Source organism: Schistocerca serialis, chromosome 5 (assembly GCF_023864345.2).
Source record: "Schistocerca serialis cubense isolate TAMUIC-IGC-003099 chromosome 5, iqSchSeri2.2, whole genome shotgun sequence".
Classification (NCBI taxonomy): Eukaryota; Metazoa; Arthropoda; class Insecta; order Orthoptera; family Acrididae; genus Schistocerca; species Schistocerca serialis.
Window position 1 is genome coordinate 495092246 of NC_064642.1, and position 20199 is coordinate 495112444.

At 38.9% G+C, this 20199-nt stretch overlaps 2 protein-coding genes across 4 annotated transcripts in view; one reads left to right on the plus strand and one right to left on the minus strand.

The window, feature by feature from the left end:
* Positions 1-957: 957 nt before the first annotated feature.
* On the minus strand, positions 958-11254 carry LOC126482283 (TM2 domain-containing protein CG10795). The gene is made up of 3 exons (XM_050106271.1): positions 10784-11254; positions 10606-10687; positions 958-1759 (listed from the first exon to the last, which is right to left on the minus strand). The coding sequence occupies exons 1-3, from the start codon at positions 10965-10967 to the stop codon at positions 1483-1485; spliced, it is 543 nt and encodes a 180-aa protein (XP_049962228.1). The 5' UTR covers positions 10968-11254; the 3' UTR covers positions 958-1482.
* Positions 11255-11291: 37 nt separating this feature from the next.
* The window catches only part of LOC126482282 (patj homolog), a 520071-nt gene continuing 511163 nt past the window's right edge, over positions 11292-20199 (plus strand). The window contains exon 1 of one of the 3 annotated variants that reach the window (XM_050106268.1): positions 11292-11374. The gene's annotated coding sequence lies outside the window, so the exon portion shown is untranslated. Of the gene's footprint in view, positions 11375-11404; positions 11652-20199 lie in introns of those variants that run through there. The other 2 variants (XM_050106267.1, XM_050106269.1) reach the window with 2 other exon arrangements.

A 20199-nucleotide genomic window follows, 5' to 3' on the forward strand; every position in this document is an offset into this window, starting at 1 on the left:
CCAATACAACACACTTGTTGCACAGGGTAGCCTATACAGCAGGGAATTAAAAAAAACATGTTGTAGCTGTGTCTCTGCTCCTACTGGAGCTACAAGATTATAAATGCTACTCTGCTCTATATATATCCCTTGACCTTAGATTTGAGAGATAATCTGCTGAAAATGCACAATGCACAGTATCTGATGTCTCTTCAAATGTAAGGGTCATGGTACAGCATGTGCCTGGAAATAAACTGTTTATATATTTTTAGTATTGCATGGCTCCCTCCAGACCCGACACATTTTTAAATGGATTTGCTCACTTCTCTAACTGTCCCCCCATCCCCCCAAACCAATAACAATCAACACACACCAAGAATGAATATACATTGATTGTCCTCTGAGTGATTGTATAGTACCCTCAATACCTACTCTGAAGCTTGTTTTTCAATCAGAAACCGTATTTTCATCTTTGATTTGAACACTCACTGCAGTAAGCATACAGAGATAAAGGTTCCTGCTTTACATTATGTCTAAATACCACACATGGAATTGGTTTCCATAAACAGAGACAGCAAATGTCACATTAATATTCAGTGACTAAGAGTTATAAAGAAGAAATTTCAGTCCAATTAAAAGTAATTATGTGAGGGGGGAAAACAATAAATACAAGTTACTGTGCAATGCATGGTTGAGACGCCAATAAAATGCTTTCACTGTTATCACTAATACTGTTCAAGAAACAAACTGCTCCTACACTATTTTTCTGCCTACTGCTCCTCCACTTTTCAGAAGGCATACAATACAGCTCATATTCAACATCATATTCAGTAACTCACGATATGCTTTTCAGCACAGTATTTATTCATAAAGTATCACTCTAAGTGTCATTTTTATGTAACTGAGGTAAAAGAAAAATACTCCAGATGATAATTCTAGTATTTAACATAATTACATTACGAAATACTACTAAGTGTGTCAGTTGTAGAAATACAAACATTTTATTCAGTATATATCACAATACTTTAAAAATCACAGACAGGAAACAGTATATGTTCATAACATTTAAAACGTACTGGAAGTTGTTAAGATGTCACTTTGACATGGCACACTTCTGTTCCCTTCTGCACGAGTGTATCACTTTACACTTTACAACCTATGTTAACAAAATTGGTTAACAATAAAATGCAAAAGTTTGGGCTAATGTAAATTAAACAGACACACTGAGATAAAAAAAATATTTCTCACTTCTGTTATTTCAGTGAATACTATATTTCAGTTCACTCTTTGAATGCTACTCAGTGTAACATTCAGGATAAATATGTAGCACTGAAAATCTGCAGTTACTCAAGATAACACACTTGGTATCAGATGCAGCTGTCTAAAATGTCACTAGAGTCACAGTGGTGTAACAATGGAAGACAACGTTCGTGAATTTTTCCACCACACAATTTTTTCACATATATTAATCTTTAATAGATGACCAACAAACAGAATACTGTTTCACCAGTCATCCTGTGGCAGTTTGTATGTCCAGTTATTGCTTCGAATTACTTCTATACCTGCACCATAATGTGGGATAACATAATATGACCCATCAGCTGGCCCCACAGTCTGTGTTGCAATAAGTATTATATCTACTAACTGCCCAAGAAACATGAAACCTAATGTGCAGAACTTCAGGAGACCAATGGCTGGGTATCCCAAATAAAAGCGATCTGCTCCAAACATGCCCAAGAAAATGGAAAGAAGCAGGGCTGTTTCAAATGAGTAACCATTCCTAAAAGAAAAGAAACAATGACTTTACATGGAGGCTAGATAAAGAGACAAACACTAAATTTTTTAGTACAAAAACTAAAAAATAATGTTTTGAATACAGGAAAAAGAGACTGAGATTATAATTATCTTTGATAAAAGGATAATTCCTAACAGATTTGTTGATTTTCTAAAATGGTAATACTATACTTTAAAAGACAATGAAGTTTAAGTTTAGATTCAGTAAGATGAGTACTAGGTCTAACATGTGAAGTACTTTGTATCACATATACTTACACATTATCTCCAATGAGTGCAACTACCAATGGCAAAAGTTTCAAAAACAGAATGGAAATTTGAATGAGAGCAATAAGTTTAAGAATTTATGGTTCTTTTTTCTGAAGACAGAAAATACACTGATATATGTGAAAACTTAAGAAGCATGGAAAGAAATACATAACACATGTATAAGTCGAGAGTGGTGCAAAAATAATGGTGGTAAAGGAATCTATTATTAATATACATGCAGTCATTTTCTGTCATTTGTTTTTTCAAGGTTGCTTTTCGTGTAGATATGAATAAATTACTAGTCTTGTAACCAATTTGTATTTTGCTTCTTCACTAAACAATTTTTGCCTGATAATTTCAAGAAAATTCAGTGTTTTCTGTTCTGTGACTGTTCTGAGTGTGCATCAGTTGTTGCTCTTATTGTCAACTCAAATCCATGAATCTGCTTACACTATCCTGCCATACCTGCCAGTTTAAGTGGTTATTTGCTTTGGGGTTAAGGGACGAAACAGTGAAATCACCAGTCCCTTGATCAAGAGGTTGTTCATCTGGAGTTAGTGATGTCAGCTAGAAATTGACTGAATTACAAAAGTATGTATGAGTGGTAAAACTGAGGCTCTGAAATTAATGTGAAACCAGAACTGAGAAATAATATAAAGAGACATCTCTCAGGTCTCACTGGTGGTGACAGAAACCCCACTCACATTTTACCCCCAGTCATCCTGATTGAAACACAAAGACAATTACAGTACACAGAATCCTTTTTAGCTAGGAGATTCATAATAATGAAAGTGACAAGCTAAGAACACAATTAACATTAGCTGGTCCATAAAAAAAGTTAAATGTTCTATAGAAAGGATTTATCTAGAAGTACGAAACATTTGACACTCCTGTGAATAACTCTCTAAATCATATACAGCAAATGAGGTGCCAAGTGAGAGTTTAAAGTTCAAATGTTTAACATACAATGTTGGAATGTTAACGAGTATTAGGGGATATCGGTCTGGTGGAATTTCACTCATGACATAAGGCTGCTGCACATGATATTGATCATCGCTCAAAGGCATGACAAATGTTTTGCTAATCTATTTTACTCTGACTTTTAGATAAATCACTTCACATAATATTTGACCATCTTTCCTTTGTTTTCAAAGCTTTGTTCAGGAAGCAAGAAATACAATACATTTAAATATCAATCAGGATTATATTGTTACTAAGAGTATACAAATTAAGAGAAAGCCGAGAAGTTTCAATTTATGCACTGATTTGATATTTTTTGACAATTTATTTTCATAGCAAGTAGCAGCCATTCATGAATTATTTCACTAATTATATTTTTCTTAATTATCCAGACTACTTCCAAGCAATTAAATATTTCTTTACAATACTCAACCTCATGCTCATCAATTCGATACCCCATTGGCCCATTTCCCATTCTTTGATTAGATATGAAAATTCAGATAAAATTTTTTCCATCAAATCACCAATTAAGTTTTTCTTAATTAACATAATTACTTTCAAGTAATTAAAACTTTTTATGCAAAAGTACACCTTACGTTGGTCAATTTGATACCCTATTTGTCCATTTCCCACTCTTCATTGGACCACAATAATTCATCAGATAAAAATCCATTGTGTAATTCTAGGGAGTCTCATTTGATCAATATAGTGAGAGAAATAATCAGGTCAGTAGTAGGTGTTTGGGGACAGGGAAGTGTCCCCCCATGGCTCCACATGCAATGGGAACCATTCCTTTCACAGGTGCCTCCCTCTCCCATTCATCATAATCAAAGTGTTAAAGGGGTGAAAAGCATCCACTATTCATCAGAGCACTACCCCTAAAACGGAAAGTAGGATGTGGTAGAAAAATGAGGCCAACCACATCTAAAAGAAATTAAAACATAGTAACATAGTGACTAAGGCAGCTGGCAAAGGAGGTAGGATGTAGGGTCCCTTAGAGTCCGCATGCAGGAGACAACCCAATTAAATATTCCTCGAGACTTGTCAGATGGTGACTGCATAATTGAGCAAGAATTGATACCATCAGAACTGAAGAGGAAAGATCCCCAGTTTGGCAAGGAGACTGTCTATATGACTAGTCCAGAGGGTATCAGTCACCAGTCATACTCCACGATGATTGACTGGGTCAAACAATTTAAAAACTGAGGGTATCACTGAATCGTAAACATGGCAACAATAGTCCAACTGGGCCGAAACCAGTGTGCCCAATACATGCAGAGGATAGTAGGCAACCAACAGTCAAAGAGGTGAGGGCAAGGAATCAGAAAGCATTAAGCTTTTGCATGCAGTTCATCTTTAGTTGATGAACATGGGGTAGCAATGTCAGTTTTTAATCAAAGAGGTGTTCCAAAAACCAAGACTGTGTAACAATGTCCAACAATGAGTACCTAAGTAGAGCTCTGAGTCATGACTGACCATGGTACGATGATAGAAATGCAAGACTCGTGTTTTTGCAGGAGAAAATTGGAAGCCTTGTGAAAGGGTCCAGGCAGAGACCCTTCAGATCATGCCTTGGATCTGGCATTCTGGTACGGTTACAAATTGGGAGCTATATCAAATGCAAAATCTGCCGGCATAAGGTGTGGGAGTGACCAGTGGTCTGACATAGGTCACTATCCCAATGATGGCTATGAGAAAGAGTAAGCTCAGAGCCTTGTGGGATGCCTTTCTCTTGGATGTATGGAAAGCAGTGTGACATACCAATGTTAACATGAACCCATCGGAGGGTTAAAAAATAATAAGTATGTGTCTTCGACGGCTACAATCAGGGATGGTAAGTAAAACGTGATGGTGCAAGTGGTATAGTAAGCCTCATGTAGGTCAAAAAGATTGCAAGAAAAATACCTGGCAGATTGCTGTTACCAATCTAATCAGATGGCCAGTTGTAGACTGTTCTTCCTGGAATTGACACTGATAAGGCGAGAAAAGATAACATGATTTGAAAACCCAGCATAATCATCAGGCTAACATTTCTTCAAGCAGGTTGCAGAGCACATTGGTAAAAATAAACAGTTGGTAGCTGTTGATGCATGTTGGGCTTTTTGCTAGCTTAAGGACTGGGATGATGTTACTATCTCACCATTGCAAATGGAAAACATCTTCTAGCAGACTAGTGTCGAAGATCTTGAGTTCATGGAGTCTGATGTTGGATCATCTGATTATGAATTGAATCAGAGCCTGGGGATGTGTCAAGTGATGAGTAAAGAGCCTTAAGCAATTCCCAGTCAGTGAAAGGTTCCGTATACAGTTCAGCATGATGCAGGGTAAAGGACGAGGGATATCTTCAACTTGTCTTTTATACAGGGTGATTTTTACCACCGGTTACAATCTCTAGTGATTGATCAATGAGACGATATGGAACAAAAAAGGTCTAATGAACTGGAAATGCAAGGTTTCCCTGCTAGCAACCATTTATTCAATCCTACTTTGTTACAGAGACTGCAGTCTAATATGCACTGTACCATGCAGACACAGTTACAGTATGCATGGTTTCCTACTATCGGGGGGTACTGTTCCTCATACGTCATGCCCTAGCACACCCACCTGCAACAGTAACTGATAACATTGTGCCCGATTTACTTCTCTAGCTGACTCTCCTTGTAATGGATGTGATACAGCACTGTACACAATGTTTACTTATGGAAAGGCAAATGGCAATGGGTGGTGGGCAGCAAGGTTGTACCAGGAGACCTATCCCCACTGACGGAAATCATAGAATTCAATGTTTGGAACAGAGTTTTGCTGTTTGTCTGAGACAAGGTTATTTCAGAAAGCAGGGTATCATAAAGGACATATCCAAAATGTTCGGACACCTCATCTGGAGGAAAGTATGATTAACACTGTGGAAGGTGACTGCCGTGTCAGTACCATACAGATGGCCCACCACTATAGAATAAGCCAGACGACCGTGTGGAATATTCTTCATGATGATTGTTACTACCCTTATCACTTACAGAATGTACAAGAATTACTAGTGACAGACTTTCCACATCGGGAGCAGTTTTGTCACTGTTTTCTTTACCAGGAAACCACAATTCCAGGATTTGTGTCATCCATCCTATTCGCAGATGAGGCCAGCTCTATGCGGAGTGGTATCTTCAACTTTCATAACAGTCACCTGTGGGACAGTATGCAGAACCCCTGTGGTACGGTGACAGCAAATAATCAGCATCAGTGCAGCTGGAAAGTGCGGGCCAGGACAATAGGTGACTGTATTTTGGTACCAGTCTTCCATCCACATCACCTAACAGGCCAGAACTATTGGTGTTTCTTGCAGGCGATTTTGCCTCGAGTGTTGGAAGAAGTGCCATTGATGATTCAAAGGGTTATGTGGCTGCTACATGATGGTGCTCCAGCCCACTTCGCCATTAACGTCCGGACACATCTCAATTATGACTTCCTTGGTCAAAGGATTGGATAAGGGAGTCCAGTTGCATGGCCTGCTTGTTCATCGGATCTCAACCCGTGAGACTTCTGGTTATGGGGCCATTTCAAAAGTATTGTGTATGCAGAGCCCATTCCAGATGTGAAGACACTGGAGCAGCATATTCATGGTGCCTTTGACACTGTTCGGATGCAGCCAAACCAAAGTGAACATGTGAGACAGAACATGCTACAGCGCATACGCGCATGTGTTGAGGCTCATGGAGCCCATTTTCAGCACATACTGTGACTGTGGCTGCATGGTACAGTGCATATTAGACTGCAGTCTCTGTAACAATGTATGATTGAATAAATGGTCTCTAGCACGGAAACTAAGCATTTTTTGTTGTGTATCCTCTCATCGATCAATCCCTAGAATTAATACACGGTGGGGGGGAAAAAAAAAAAAATAATCACCCTGTACATGAGAAACATGTCTGAGTAAGAGGAGGATGCTGATGTAGTCACAAAGTGAGCTGCAAGAACTGGTGCACTAGTTGATATACCACCCCAAAGGAGGAGATTCAGAACAGTTATTGATGTTTGATGGCCCAGCAGACTATGGAGCATGGCCCAGACCTGGGATGAAGAGGTATATGTTCTCAAGGAGGAGATGTAGAGCTCCCAGCATTAAGTAGATAGTGAGCTTTAGCACAGAGCTGCTTAAAAGTGATGAGGGTAGTAGGTGAAGGAACTCACTTGAGATGTTGCAGGGCCCTTCAACAATTCTGACTAGCAGTTGTAAGCTATTTGGTCCACCATTGCATCAGATAGTGGCATAGGGAGCCCATAGAAAACAGCATAGTAGTTCCAGCAATGCAGGTGACTGAGCCAGGGAAGTCTCCCAAAATCTCGTCAATGCAATATGACAGAGAGCGGGCTACAGCCAGACAGCCGACAGTTGGCTCTTTGGAGAACCCTACACGGTAAGTAGTCTATCAGGCAGTGACAAGGAAGTGACGTGATCATTGTAGTGAAGCAATGAGACTGGGGAAAGAGATCATAAGGTCACAAAGATCACAGTCAGAAATAAACTGATCAGTCTGAAGAACAGAACCAGATGAAGTGGTACTTCCCCACAATGGGTGGGGCACATGTAAATTCCCAAGTAGGAGAGAAGGGGGGCAGAGTTATTGAGTTGAAGTGGTCATCTCAAGGTAAGTAAGTACCCTGCCTGAAGGTAAACAAACATTACAAATAGTGATCATAGCAGTCGTTTGCGCCTGCACTCCTATCACTTTCAAAATGTACACAGGGAGGCCCACTTACAGACAAGATCTATGTGAACCAATGTACAAATCTCTGCAGATGCCTTGTCGGAGCCTGTAAAATAGAATGCATGGTAACCTTGAAGAGTTGCAGATAAATTGGATCACCACATCTTGGTGTCCTGGTTGGGTTTGAATGTGCCAGGAGGACAAGTCACACTTCAGGATCATTGTCTGTTGCAAAGGGGGATGGAACAATGTCCCAAACATCAGTTTGGAGCCCACAGCGTACCAGAATCTGGCACCTCCAAGGTCGCCAGAGTAGCCTTCTCTCGAGATTTTTCATTTTTGGGCTTATTCAACGGGGGTGTAAGAACAGAAGAAGAGTGGACATCCCTTGGATCACCAGTCTAACTGCTTCAGCCACTGGCTGATGTCAGATTGCTGACCTGTGGATTACTGGGGAAAGGGAGCCCTGTGACTGGTAGATGCCAGAGATGGCTGCTGTTTCTCTGGGTGGGTGTGGGGAATGATTCCCGGAGATGGTGCCAAAGAAACCACAAAAAGGGGGGGGGGGGGCTAATCACCCACATGGTTAAGTTTATTTGTGTGACTACCACAGGTCAGCATCAAGGGACTAAATACACCACATACTGCAAGATTGATATTACTGAGACAGGATACAAACAATCATATTCTTTTCTGAGCTTCAAAATAAGAGAGCTAATCTGTGATCCTCCGTTACTGGATTTTGCACTTCTTAATTAGGGTAGCACACTTGGAGGATTGGGGAGGGTGTTCATTCTCGCAATTGACACAGAAAGGTGGAAGTGCACATGGTAGATTTTCATGAAATGGTTGGCCACAGTCTACAGAAATTGGGTCATATGTACACCAGGGAAATATATGCCCACTATGGTGGCATTTAAAGTACATAAGGAGTGGAAAATGTGGCTTCACGTCTCTGAGGTAAGCCATGGATTTGATCTTCTCTGGAAATGAATTCCTCTCAAAAGTAAGGATGAATGCACTGGTGTCAGCCTTTATGTCTGACACAGCTTGACACACATAGCATATGAAGTGGATCGCTCACCTCCCTGAAAGTTTATGTACATCTTCATCTGTTTGCAGCATTGGGTCCCAGTGAAAAACTACTCCCTGTACCATGTTTGGAGTCTTATAAGTCATTATAGGTTGTTTACAAAAGATTAGCAAATAGGATTGGGTAGAATTTGCCATCCTAATGAAGATGGAGACAGGCACTTCATAATATAGTAAGGGAATAGAGTCCACCAATATTCTCTATAAAGAACATCGGCTTAGTACAGCAAAGAAGCCTCCATCTGTTCCAGTACAACCCAGAAACTGGGGTGAGTTTGTGTCTGCAAGTCAATTGATCTTGTTTTCCTTGCAGTGTGTGGCCAAGGAGAGAAAATTTGTAGGGTCATAATGATCTTTACTGAATTGCAGTCTGTCAACTTTTGTCATTTCACGATGTCAAATAGCCACAAAGATATTGCCTACTCTGTGTGAAAGCTCTCTCCACAGGCACAATCCAACCAGAGCTAAGGCCACCTGGCACAACAGCCATTGCCCAGAGTCCTGGAGCCCCCAAATGGGCAAGCATCATCTCCTTAGTAGGTGTGGTTACACGATAGCTCAGGCATCAAAAAGTGAGATCCCTGCAGGGTCAGGGGGTTACCACTGTAGAGTTACCTCCCAACCCTTTAGGTGGACTGGCTACAATGGTAGGTATTGGGCTTTTCCTTGCATGGCCTGCAGATTCTGTAGAAGAATTCTGAAGAGACTGAAATCAAACACAGCTGTGGGGACAGAACATAAATCAAACAAAAGATGTGGTGTAAAATAAAGAGAACAAATTGCGAAAATTCATAATTGACATCCTGTAAGTAAGCTAGATTGTCAGCAGACAATCTGTCCTGGAGAGTAAGTCTGAAAAAATATACCATATATTGTAAAATGTGTTGTGAATACAGCTAGTAGTAAAGAAATAATATCTTAAAAGGTCATGCTGGTACAACAGTTTTACTGTATGAACAGTGAAAATGAAGTATTCAATAAACTACTTTCCTTTCATATTTATGTGGAGGTGCCAGTGAGAAAAAGTCTAAGGTTTTAAGTTGTGTGTAAAGTTGATTGCAAGTCACTAAATATTCTCTTTCTCAAGTACTGGATGAATATAGTGTGGCTACTTGAATACAATGAGCTACGCTCCTTTCTCACCCCCACCCTCATCCCTTTGAGAGATAGGTAGTTCGTACTATCTCCCCCCCCCCCCCCCCCCCCCCATCAGTTCACTGTTTGAATCAATCCAGTGGTTTAGGAGGAGATATGGAAGATACATACAAACATTTTTATAATATGGATAGATGTTTAGCCTCACGTACTCTGGTGTTGGGGAACGGAATTTTAAATTGTAGATATGAATGCAAGTCCAGTGTGCCAACAACTCCCCACCTCACTAGGCTCACCAAAGAAAGATTCCATTTAAGATAAGTTATTGATCCCAGTCCTCTGTAACAATGTCGGATAAAATATTTTTGTCCTTTAACAGAGAAATTTATGGAACCACATAGAACATTAAACAATCTGAATTATTTACGGAGAGGCCTTTCCACAATTACAAATAAGGGATTTACTGATGTGTAGCTTAGTTATATCACATAGTATCTAAACCTACACACGAATGGCAGCACAAATTGCTAATGATGATACATCTAAATGTCATGGGGAAACATGAATAAGGGGAGCACAGAAACCTCACATTAAAGTGATTTCAACAAACTATATTATTATAATGATGGAATTGGAAAGGTTAAAGGTGTGACCCAAATGTCTTGAGGGAAGTATAATTATAAAAACTATATTACTTTCAGTTGTCATCCATAACAACATGCTGCAATATACTTACGTCCACTTGCACGGAATTTCTTTGAAAAAAGTTGAATTCTTTGTGTCTCGGCAGACGATACCTGGCGCTGCTCTGCACATTACTGCGATGAAAAATTTTGATTAGAGCGTATACATACAGCATCTGAAACAAAAAAGATCTTAATGGATTTTTTTAATAAATTTAAAGCAATACATACCTTTTGCTCTGTTTGTTTCACGCATACAACCACGAGGTTGCTGAGTTTTTATGTCGATATAATCGTAGCTTGGATCAGGACACAAATACTGGCCCATCCGAAGCTTAGTACAATCCACATCAGTAATCTCATGACTACGACAAGTAATGGACACAGCTAGAATAATCAATAAGACTCTAATCATTTCCCGCACGTTGCAGTTTTCTGAAACTCATGTAAACATTCTGCAGACAACTGCATCTGCCACTACTAAGCGGATATCATAAACAAATCTTGTTGACAATAGTTTACGATCAGCTGTTCTTATGGGTCGACGTTCCATTTTAAAAAACCACGCTCAGAATCGAACAGATACGGCATCAAAAAGGGAACAGATTCATTTAACATTAGTTAGTATTCACTTATAAAAGACAGACTTCATGTTCTATCCCGAAAATGGGGTGAACTGTGACGTTTCTTGGCAACTTTTTTCTTTCTTATGTTGGTATTCCGAACTTGGTCCTGAGATCTCTGAGCTCCCTGTTTAATACGCTACGCTTTTAGGTTTAGCAATTAGCGGAATGTTGTACGCATCCTGACACGTGATTACAGGTGCTGAGTTATTTTAATTTATTCATCGAGCAGTAAATTAAGCTGCAAATCCTTCGTATGTATTCACATTGCACAAGAACCGAATGAATGAAGTCGTCGTAGAAGGTGTTTGTTAGGGTATCTTTGGCTGTCAAAGTATTGTGCATCAATTGAAAGTGGAGTGGTGTTTTGAGATATAATGTTATTGTGATTGAACTGTATCAAGCTACAGAAACCAAATACGTAAACAAATTCAGACCATCTGCAATGAGTTCTCCAGTGCCGATTACCTTGATTGGTAAACATTTTTCGTGTTTTCGGGTATAAGCCATATAGTCAGTTGCATGCTGCATGACATGTTTTGGGGCTGTAAACCTCTGCAGTATGTTGGAAGAAACCCTGGACAAAACCATGGAACATACGTAGAAGATCCTTTTTATTTTATCCGCCTCGCAAATTGAGAACCGTCAGCAACATCCCGAAGTTCACCTCTATGAAAGCAGTACACTATGTCGCTGTGTTGGCGTGTGTTTTCGTAGGTTTCCCTTAGAGAAGTACTTCAAGGCGCGTATCTGCAGGAAGAATTAAACTTGGCCTATGCCACTTACGTCAGTATTAGATTTTTATTTAGATACAGATAGGGACAGCATAGTAAGCCGATGCTGTGAACACATTTAGGCTTATGATTCCAAGTCATTTTCTTATTCTTAGTTCAATAAAAGTCGGAAACAGTGCTTTGTAACATGAGCTGTTTGAAACGAAAATTAATAGCGATTGATTTTAGTACAGCGAAAAACCAGTCTTAAGTTGCAAATTTCACTTTTTGAAATTTGCACATTTGGACTGGTTTTTCGATGTACTAATTAACAGAAGTTGCTGACCTATGGCTATTCCAGCATGCTGGAAGTTCATAACTGGATTTTTTGACATAATTGTTGTTAACAAGTGTTCACTTGCGCTTAACTTGGGTAAAGTTAGTATTAGACCTCTCTCCCTCCCTTTTAAATCTTGGTTCTCGTGACGGACTGATATTATTTTGGAAGGCAGCAATTGTGGATTTCAATGAGCATTTGGGATGGAGAAGCCCATTGTATATTTAATCATACATCATCATTTTGTACTTTGAAATAAAGAAGGTTGCATCAATTGTTTTGTTGTATGTAAGTTCTCACTCTCACTGTAATCAATGGAGGAGACTTTAAACATCCAACAATAACTGGGATAATTATAGTATTGTTAGTGATGAATATGACAAGACACACTGTGAATAATTACTTGTGACAAGACACCCTGCAAAACATTACTACATACCTTCACTGAAAACTACCAAGAACAGATGGTTTGAAACCCCGCTCATGAGGGAAATGTTTTAGATCTAATGGCAAATGTTTTAGGTCAAATGGCAACAGACAGTCATGTCACCTTTGAGGATGTCCTCTTCGATACTGGTATTAGTGACGATCAGGCAATTGTAGCAACAATTATCAAAGTACAAATGTCATCTACAATGAGTAGAAAGACTTGTGTGTTCATTAAACTAGATAAAGAAGCAATGGAATTGTGTCTCAGTGAGGAATGTGGAACTTTTAGCTCAGGATAGGAGCATTTAAAGGAACTGTGGCTCAATTTTTAAACAATAGTTCACCATTCATGGACAGATGTGTACTCAGTAAAAGAGTCACTATAAAAAAAAAACAGAGACTACTGCATAACAGGTGAAGAACAAAGGTGAGGGCTGTAGACAGACAGATGCAAATGAAAAAAAAAGTTTGTGTCAAGAGAGCAATTCACAGAACCCAAAGGTATTCTTGTCATTGTAAGGGCTGTTATTGGCACTGAAGTTAGTGTCCAGTTCCTAGCGAATGGGACAGGAACTGAAACTGAGGGTAGCAGAATTAAAGCTTAAAGGTTTATTTCAGTTTTCAAATATTCTTTTACACACAAAACACAACAGAATTGCACCATTTTAATCCTTGTACCTCTGAAAAGATGAGTGCAATAGGTATTAGTGTCAGTGATGTCGAGAAACAGCTGAAATCATTAAAACTGAACAAAGCTACAGGCTCTGATGGAATCCCCATCATATTATATAGTGACTTTGTGAGTGAGTTACCTCCTGTTTTAACTATAATCAACTGTAGATTGCTTGAAGAAAAAACTGTGCCAGTCGGAAGAAAGTGTAGGTCACACTTGTCTATAAGAGAGGTAGCAGAAGTGATTCACAAAACTGCTGTGCAATATCCTTGATATCCATTTGATGTAAAATCTTAGATCATCATATGAGCTCAAACATAATAAGCTGTCTCGAATAGAATGACTTCCTCCATGCCAACAAGCACGGATTCTGAAAACTAGTCATGTGAAACCTAACTCACACCTCACTCACATGATGTACTGAAAGTCATGGATCAAGGCAGTCATGTGATTGCAGTATTTCTCGATTTCCATGAAGCATTTGACTTGGTACCAAATCTACACTTACTGTCGAAAGTATGATCGTATGGGTGTGTCAAATGAAATTTGTCTGTGGATCGAGGATTTTTTGGTAGGGATGATGCAACAAGTTATCTTCCATAGAATGTCCAACAGATGTAGAAGCAACTTTTGGTGTGCCTTCAGAAAGTGTTGTGGGATCCTTGCTGTTCCTGTTTTTTGTCAATGAGTTGCGGAAAATATTAATAATGTGAAATTTTTTACAGTTAATGCAGTTACCTGTGATAAATTACCACCTGAAAACAGTTGCAGAATATTTAGTCAGATCATGATAAGATTTCACAGTGCTGCAGAGATTAACAGCTTGCTGTAAATTTTATGAAATGTAAAGTTGCGCCTTTCGAAAAAAATAAATGAATAAAATAATAATATTATTAATAATCTTAATAAGTCACAGTTGAAGTTGGTCAATTTATACAAATATCTAGGTGTAACAGTTTGTAGGGATGTGAAATGGAGTGATCACATAGTCTCATTTGTAGATAAAGCAGGTGGCAGATCACAGTTCATTGGTATAATACTAGGGAAATGCAGTCGGTCTACAGTGAAGACTGCATACAAAACAGGTGTGGCCTATCTTGGAATATTGCTCAAGTCTGTGGGACTCGTACCAAATAGTCCAACGGGGAGTATTGAATGGATACAAAGAAAGGCAGCACGAATGGTCACAGGTGTGTTCGATCATCGGGAGAGAGTGATGAAGTTTCTGGAAGAACTGAACTGGCAGGCACTTGAAGATAGGCACAAGGTATCCCATGGAAACCTACTTAGAAAGTTTCTAGAGCCAATTTTAAGTTATTGGTTTAAACTAATTACAGTCAGCACAGAGGCACTTGAGCAATATTCTTCCTGTGCTCCATACATGAATAGAATGGGAAAAAGCCCTAATAACTGATACAAAGGGCCATACCCTCTGCCATACACTTCAAAGTAGTTTGCAGAGTGTGTATGTAGATATAAATTCCAGTAAGACTCCAACTACAATACAGAAGTTGACTGTCTCATAGTACTTAATAACACTGCTGTATTTTTTTTACTACCATGTTTCCATAAAGCTGCAGCTATTGAAGTTGCAAATACTTGCTTGCCTTTACAGAGAACCATTCCATTTTGTGATTCATGTTAATAACAGAATTTATAGAAAACTATAATATCTCAATGACTTATATATTCATAGGAGACAATAATTTACCATGCTCAGGACGTACACAAATACAGTGTAAGATTTGTGTGCAAAAAGTGTGTTTTAACATACTATCAAAATATTCAAATTAGGTTTTCTTCCCAATGTACAGTCCAGCTGAAAGCATGGCTTGAGTGAATTAAGACCAGTATGCCAATGGGAATGTATGTGGGTGGAGAGGAATACTAAACCCACTGGATGTAATGCTGATGGTTGTGGAATTATGAATAAATTTGGATGACATACTGTTCCTGTATTTGTGCTCAAGGAATTCTGAGTCAGAGATATGTACTGTATCGTTTGAAGGAGCACCACAGTATTCATTCAGGAGTGAAATGCACAAGAGCACCTAACTTCATGCATGCTGTATAGTAAACATTGATCCCAGTGGTACCATGTTCCAATTTGTATTTTTGATCGTCACAGAAACATGTATGAATAAAAATGTAAATGTTATTTTGTACAAAATCATAATTCTCTGAAAGTTTGTCACTGACTGCTTTGAAATTATTGCATTTGAATACACACATTTTTATATACCTACTAGAGTGCCCTATGGTATATAAAACAGTGGAAGATCCAAGAAAGAATGAAGACAGTATTATGAGGAGGAGAGACTGCTACTCACCGCATAGAGGATATGTTGAGTCACAGACAGGCCTTCTCCTAATGTAGAAAACATACATTCATAGAACACAACTCTCGCACACATGACCAGTGTGTCCTGCCACTGAGGCAAATTGTATAATGATGAACTATTTTATCACACATAGTTTGAAATAGATTTATTTTCTGCATATAAATATATAAAAAGTAACTAGTTTCTGGTTACAACATATGGTGAAGCCCGGTTTAGAAAGAGGAAGCCAATGACTGAATAATATGCTTCTAAGTTATGCTGCAATGCCACATCAATGGTGGGTTGTTTAATGGTCTTTATAAGACAGACACACACCGCGTACTGCAACTCATTGTGAGACCTAGGCCTTAAGAGCAAAGAAATGCATAGCTTCGGAAAAGCTCGCCATTCACTGGCAACAAAATGTAGCTGCATCTCTACAGAAATAATCATCCTATCTACGTATACATCCATGTGACCGCTTTGCACTTTATACTTTAGCGTTTAGCAGAGGATTCACAGAACACCTTTCAGAATATTATCAACAATTCTGCTCTTAAATGGCTCATGGGGTAATGAACACCTAAATGCAAGCTCTGATTTCTCTTTAATACAGTGGTCATTTATCCCTATGTTAGAGGGGGGTCAACACAATATTTTCACATTCAGAAGTAAAAATTGGTGCTTGAAATTTCATGAAAAGATGTCACTGCAATGAAAAAGACTTTGTTTTAATGATTGTCACCCCAGCTCGGTTGTCATATCTGTGACACTTTGTCCCCTGTTTCAAGATAATACAAAATGAGCTACCATTCTTTGAACTTTGATGTTTTCCATCAGTCCTATATGGTAAGGATCACATACCACGGAACAAAACTCCTGAAGAGGATGAGCAAGCCTAGTGTAGGTAGTCTAGATTTGTTGCATCTTCTAAGTGGTCTGCCAATAAAATGCAGATTTTGGTTCACGTTCACCACAACATTTTATGTGTAATGGTTCCAGTGCAGGTTGTTTGTAATTATAATCCATAGGCATTTAGTTGAATTGACAACCTCTAAATGTGTATGATTTATCATGTAACAAAAATTTAACATAATATTTTTTAGTACTCATGTGGAGAACCTAACACTTTTTATTGTTTAGGCTGAATTGCCACTTGTCACGCCATATAGGTATCTTGTCTAAATCATTTTGCAGTTTGTTTTGATCTTCTTATGATTTTTCTAGATGGTTAACGGCAGTGTCATCTGCAAACAATCTAAAAGGGCTGTTGAGATTGTCTTCTAAATTGTTTATATATATTAAGAATTGCTGAGGGCCTACCTCACTTCCGTGGGGTACTACAGATATCTCCTTGGGTTTGACCAGATTACTTCCCAGCAATTACAACCAAGTGTGAACTTTCTGATGGAGATCACAAATCCTGTCACACTACTGAGGCAACACACCACAGAACCTGTTGAAAGCTTAAATATACCCCAAAGAAGAAAACTGTTGAAGTTTTTGCAAACGCAAACATTCCACTCCACAAGTTATTTATTCTAGTTGATTGTCAATTTTTACATGCAATCATTTACCAAGAATGGTGCTAATTTCACAAAAAAATAGATGACATGTTTTCAGGTCTGTAGTGATGACATATACATTGCTCCCATTTCCAATTAGCTTACCTTTTGATAAACTCTTAGATCTACCCCAAAATATCATTGCTACTAATTTTGGTTTTTAGCCTACATTCTGAACTTAGTATATGTGAACTCAGCTGCTTTTTATTAGTGCATTACACTCTGGGACATTGTTGCTGCATTTGATCACTGGGAATGTAATAGTCTTGTATGTGGGGGCAAGTGGGTGATGGCATTTCTTTTTACTTTTTCCTACTTCTGTGGGATGTCCTACAAGTACCATTATCGGGGCTGGATGGAGAGTCACCTAATTTAAAAATCCCCCATTTAAGCCCCCACATGTATCAGCTATGTGAGTAGCAGCCTTTTATGTACTGTGCACTGGTGACACATTTAGGGTGGCCCTGCAGTTCTCAGTCTTTTGACACAACTGTAGGAAGTCGCAGCCTAGCTTATCACAAAGCCTTCAGAGTCTTTGGTTCTTGCCTTCCGCTTGACTCTGAACCAATGAGCCACAATCAGTTCTGGGGTGCAACTCTGCAGATTGTGAACTTAGTCAATATTCCATGTGCAAGGCTGGTCATCTCAACCTTCTGGGGCAGTCACTGAAACTTGGTCTTGGAACCAAGACAAGAAGAATTATATGTTCTCTTGTGTGGCACAGTCTGCACCCTTTTACCTTAGGCCTGCCAGAAATGCCTCTTCAAAATGTTGAATGAGACCTCCCACTTGATAATTCCCAACTGTTACTGTCATTACCATTACTGTCATAGGCTACTATTATTTGCATATGTTTGAACTGCTGATGATGACTAACAGATCCCTATTCATATGCACTTGGATTCTCCTGACCCACAGAGTATCGGGCTTCACACCCTGTGTAGTGTGTCTCACAAGCTAAGTTTCAGTTTTAATGAGAGCTGCTCATACTTGAAGGTTAGGGTGATAGCTGTAACACCATTGGCACTTATTGGTTCCTGCCTCCTCTGTAAATGCCATTGAAGGTGAAGTGAATGGGTTGTAATAGATCCTGTACTTCTTGTAGAGGAGAATACCCACAGGAGATGGTATTAATTGAGCTACTTGTAGTACATAACCCCCAGTAGCTTTCCTGACGTATCCATTCACAGCAATTTCCAGTTTCTTGTGGCTTACGCTTATTAATGGGCAACATTTTGACATACCTTTTATTTATATTTTCTGATAAAATGAGGCTTGCAAACCTAGCTAGGGACTTGGACTCAGTTTTAGCAAATGGCCAGTGAAGTATATTCAAACCAATCAACTATACAGTGTGGTTTCAGTTGCTTGAGACTGCAGTTGTGTGTGTGTGTGTGTGTGTTTTGTTGACAAGGACTTTAATGGCCAAAAGCTATAATTGTGAGAATTTTTTTTTTTTTTCCCTATCTGTAACTATATGGTGAGTGGCTACTTTCCTTCTCTAATATTGTTACAACCAACTATACTGTTTCAGTTACTTCATTTCTCTCTCTCACACTCTCATCTCACTCTCTGTGTCTCTTTTTCTTTCATTCTTTCTTTCTCCTGCCTCCGAGAAGAGAGAGAGGGAAAATGGCCTATAATTATGATGCAACATAACAGTTTATTGTTTACAGATGTATAGAAGGTGAATGTTAAAATATTATATCAGTACTCCAGCTTAAGTAATCAAAGGACATAAAAATAATATAAATAAATAGTAAAACAAGTGGGTATAACAGACTTGAACTTGGTGAGAAAGTCGTGTATACTAAGTGGATAGATCACAATTGCATTACACTGAAACAGTTGTTGAGACATAAAATGTGATATTTCTGCAACTATTTAAGATTCAAGAACAAAATTTGTACAAGCAGGTTTCTTATCATATAAGGGTACTGGGGAATAATACACATTATTTAAAGACCTGCAATAAAACATAGAAGCCAGGGCAGTAACCTTTAACAGTTAAGCAATAGATCTGAGTCATTTACTACTGATAAATTTTTCTCCGTGAGTGACACGGAAAGAGGAGGAAGGTAAGACTGTTTGAAATAGCCATGGATATCAGTTTGAGGGATACGAGATTTGCAAAGTCATTTTGAGATAAAGATTTGACATAATACAAGTAACCACATGTAAAATCAACTCAAGTTACATTGAAAAGGAGGACACGAAGAGAGTGACAAAATTATTGGCGTGCCTAGTATGTATCAACTCCAGACTAAAAACATATACTGAACTCAAATACAAAAATCTTGCAGTACTCAGATTGGCATATACATCAGTGAGCTGGGACCGATGACCTCGCTGTTTGGTCTCTCCCCCAAAACAACCAACCAACAACAGTGAGGAAACATTATGGCCACTGCCCACTGCGAGACTGAATGTTACCCAGTGATGCTGCGGGCATGTAATTCAATAGGCGAAGAGAATGATTAGAGCAGGAACAAATGGAATCATTCTAGTGATTATGGGGCAGTCCATTGACATAAGCGACTTTGACAAAAGGCAGATTGTTAGGGTCCAGTGTCTGGGGTGAGCATCTCAGAATTGATGAAGCTGTTTGTTTGCTACTGTTTTGAGCATCAGAGGAAAGTTATTGAAGTAGGCAAAAAGTGATGTACATCTATGCTCCATCATAGACAGTGGAGATTGGGGACTTGCTCACTCTGTAAACAGGATAGGTGGTGATCTGTGGCAGATCTGACATCAAAGTATGATACTGGTGCAGGCAGAAGTTTTTCAAGCACATTATTCAATGCACTTGTAGAACCTGGTGCTCCACAGCAATGACCCCTATGTGTTCTCATGTTGAACCAATAACACTGTCAGTTATAATTGCAGTGGGAATTGGATCATAGAGATTGGGCTGTGTCAGATGAATCACATTTCTTGTTATACCTGGTCAGTGGTCGCATCTGAAGGCACTGTCACACAAGTGGAC

What these genes read in the sequence shown, in the direction of transcription:
- LOC126482283 (XM_050106271.1), bottom strand. Translation starts at nt 10,967, where the DNA reads ATGATTAGAGTCTTATTGATTATTCTAGCTGTGTCCATTACTTGTCGT. An exon ending in TGAAACAAACAGAGCAAAAG is followed by an intron (nt 10,688 to 10,783) that starts GTATGTATTGCT and finishes TTTTCATCGCAG; the next exon opens with TAATGTGCAGAGCAGCGCCA. An exon ending in GAAATTCCGTGCAAGTGGAC is followed by an intron (nt 1,760 to 10,605) that starts GTAAGTATATTG and finishes CTTTTCTTTTAG; the next exon opens with GAATGGTTACTCATTTGAAA.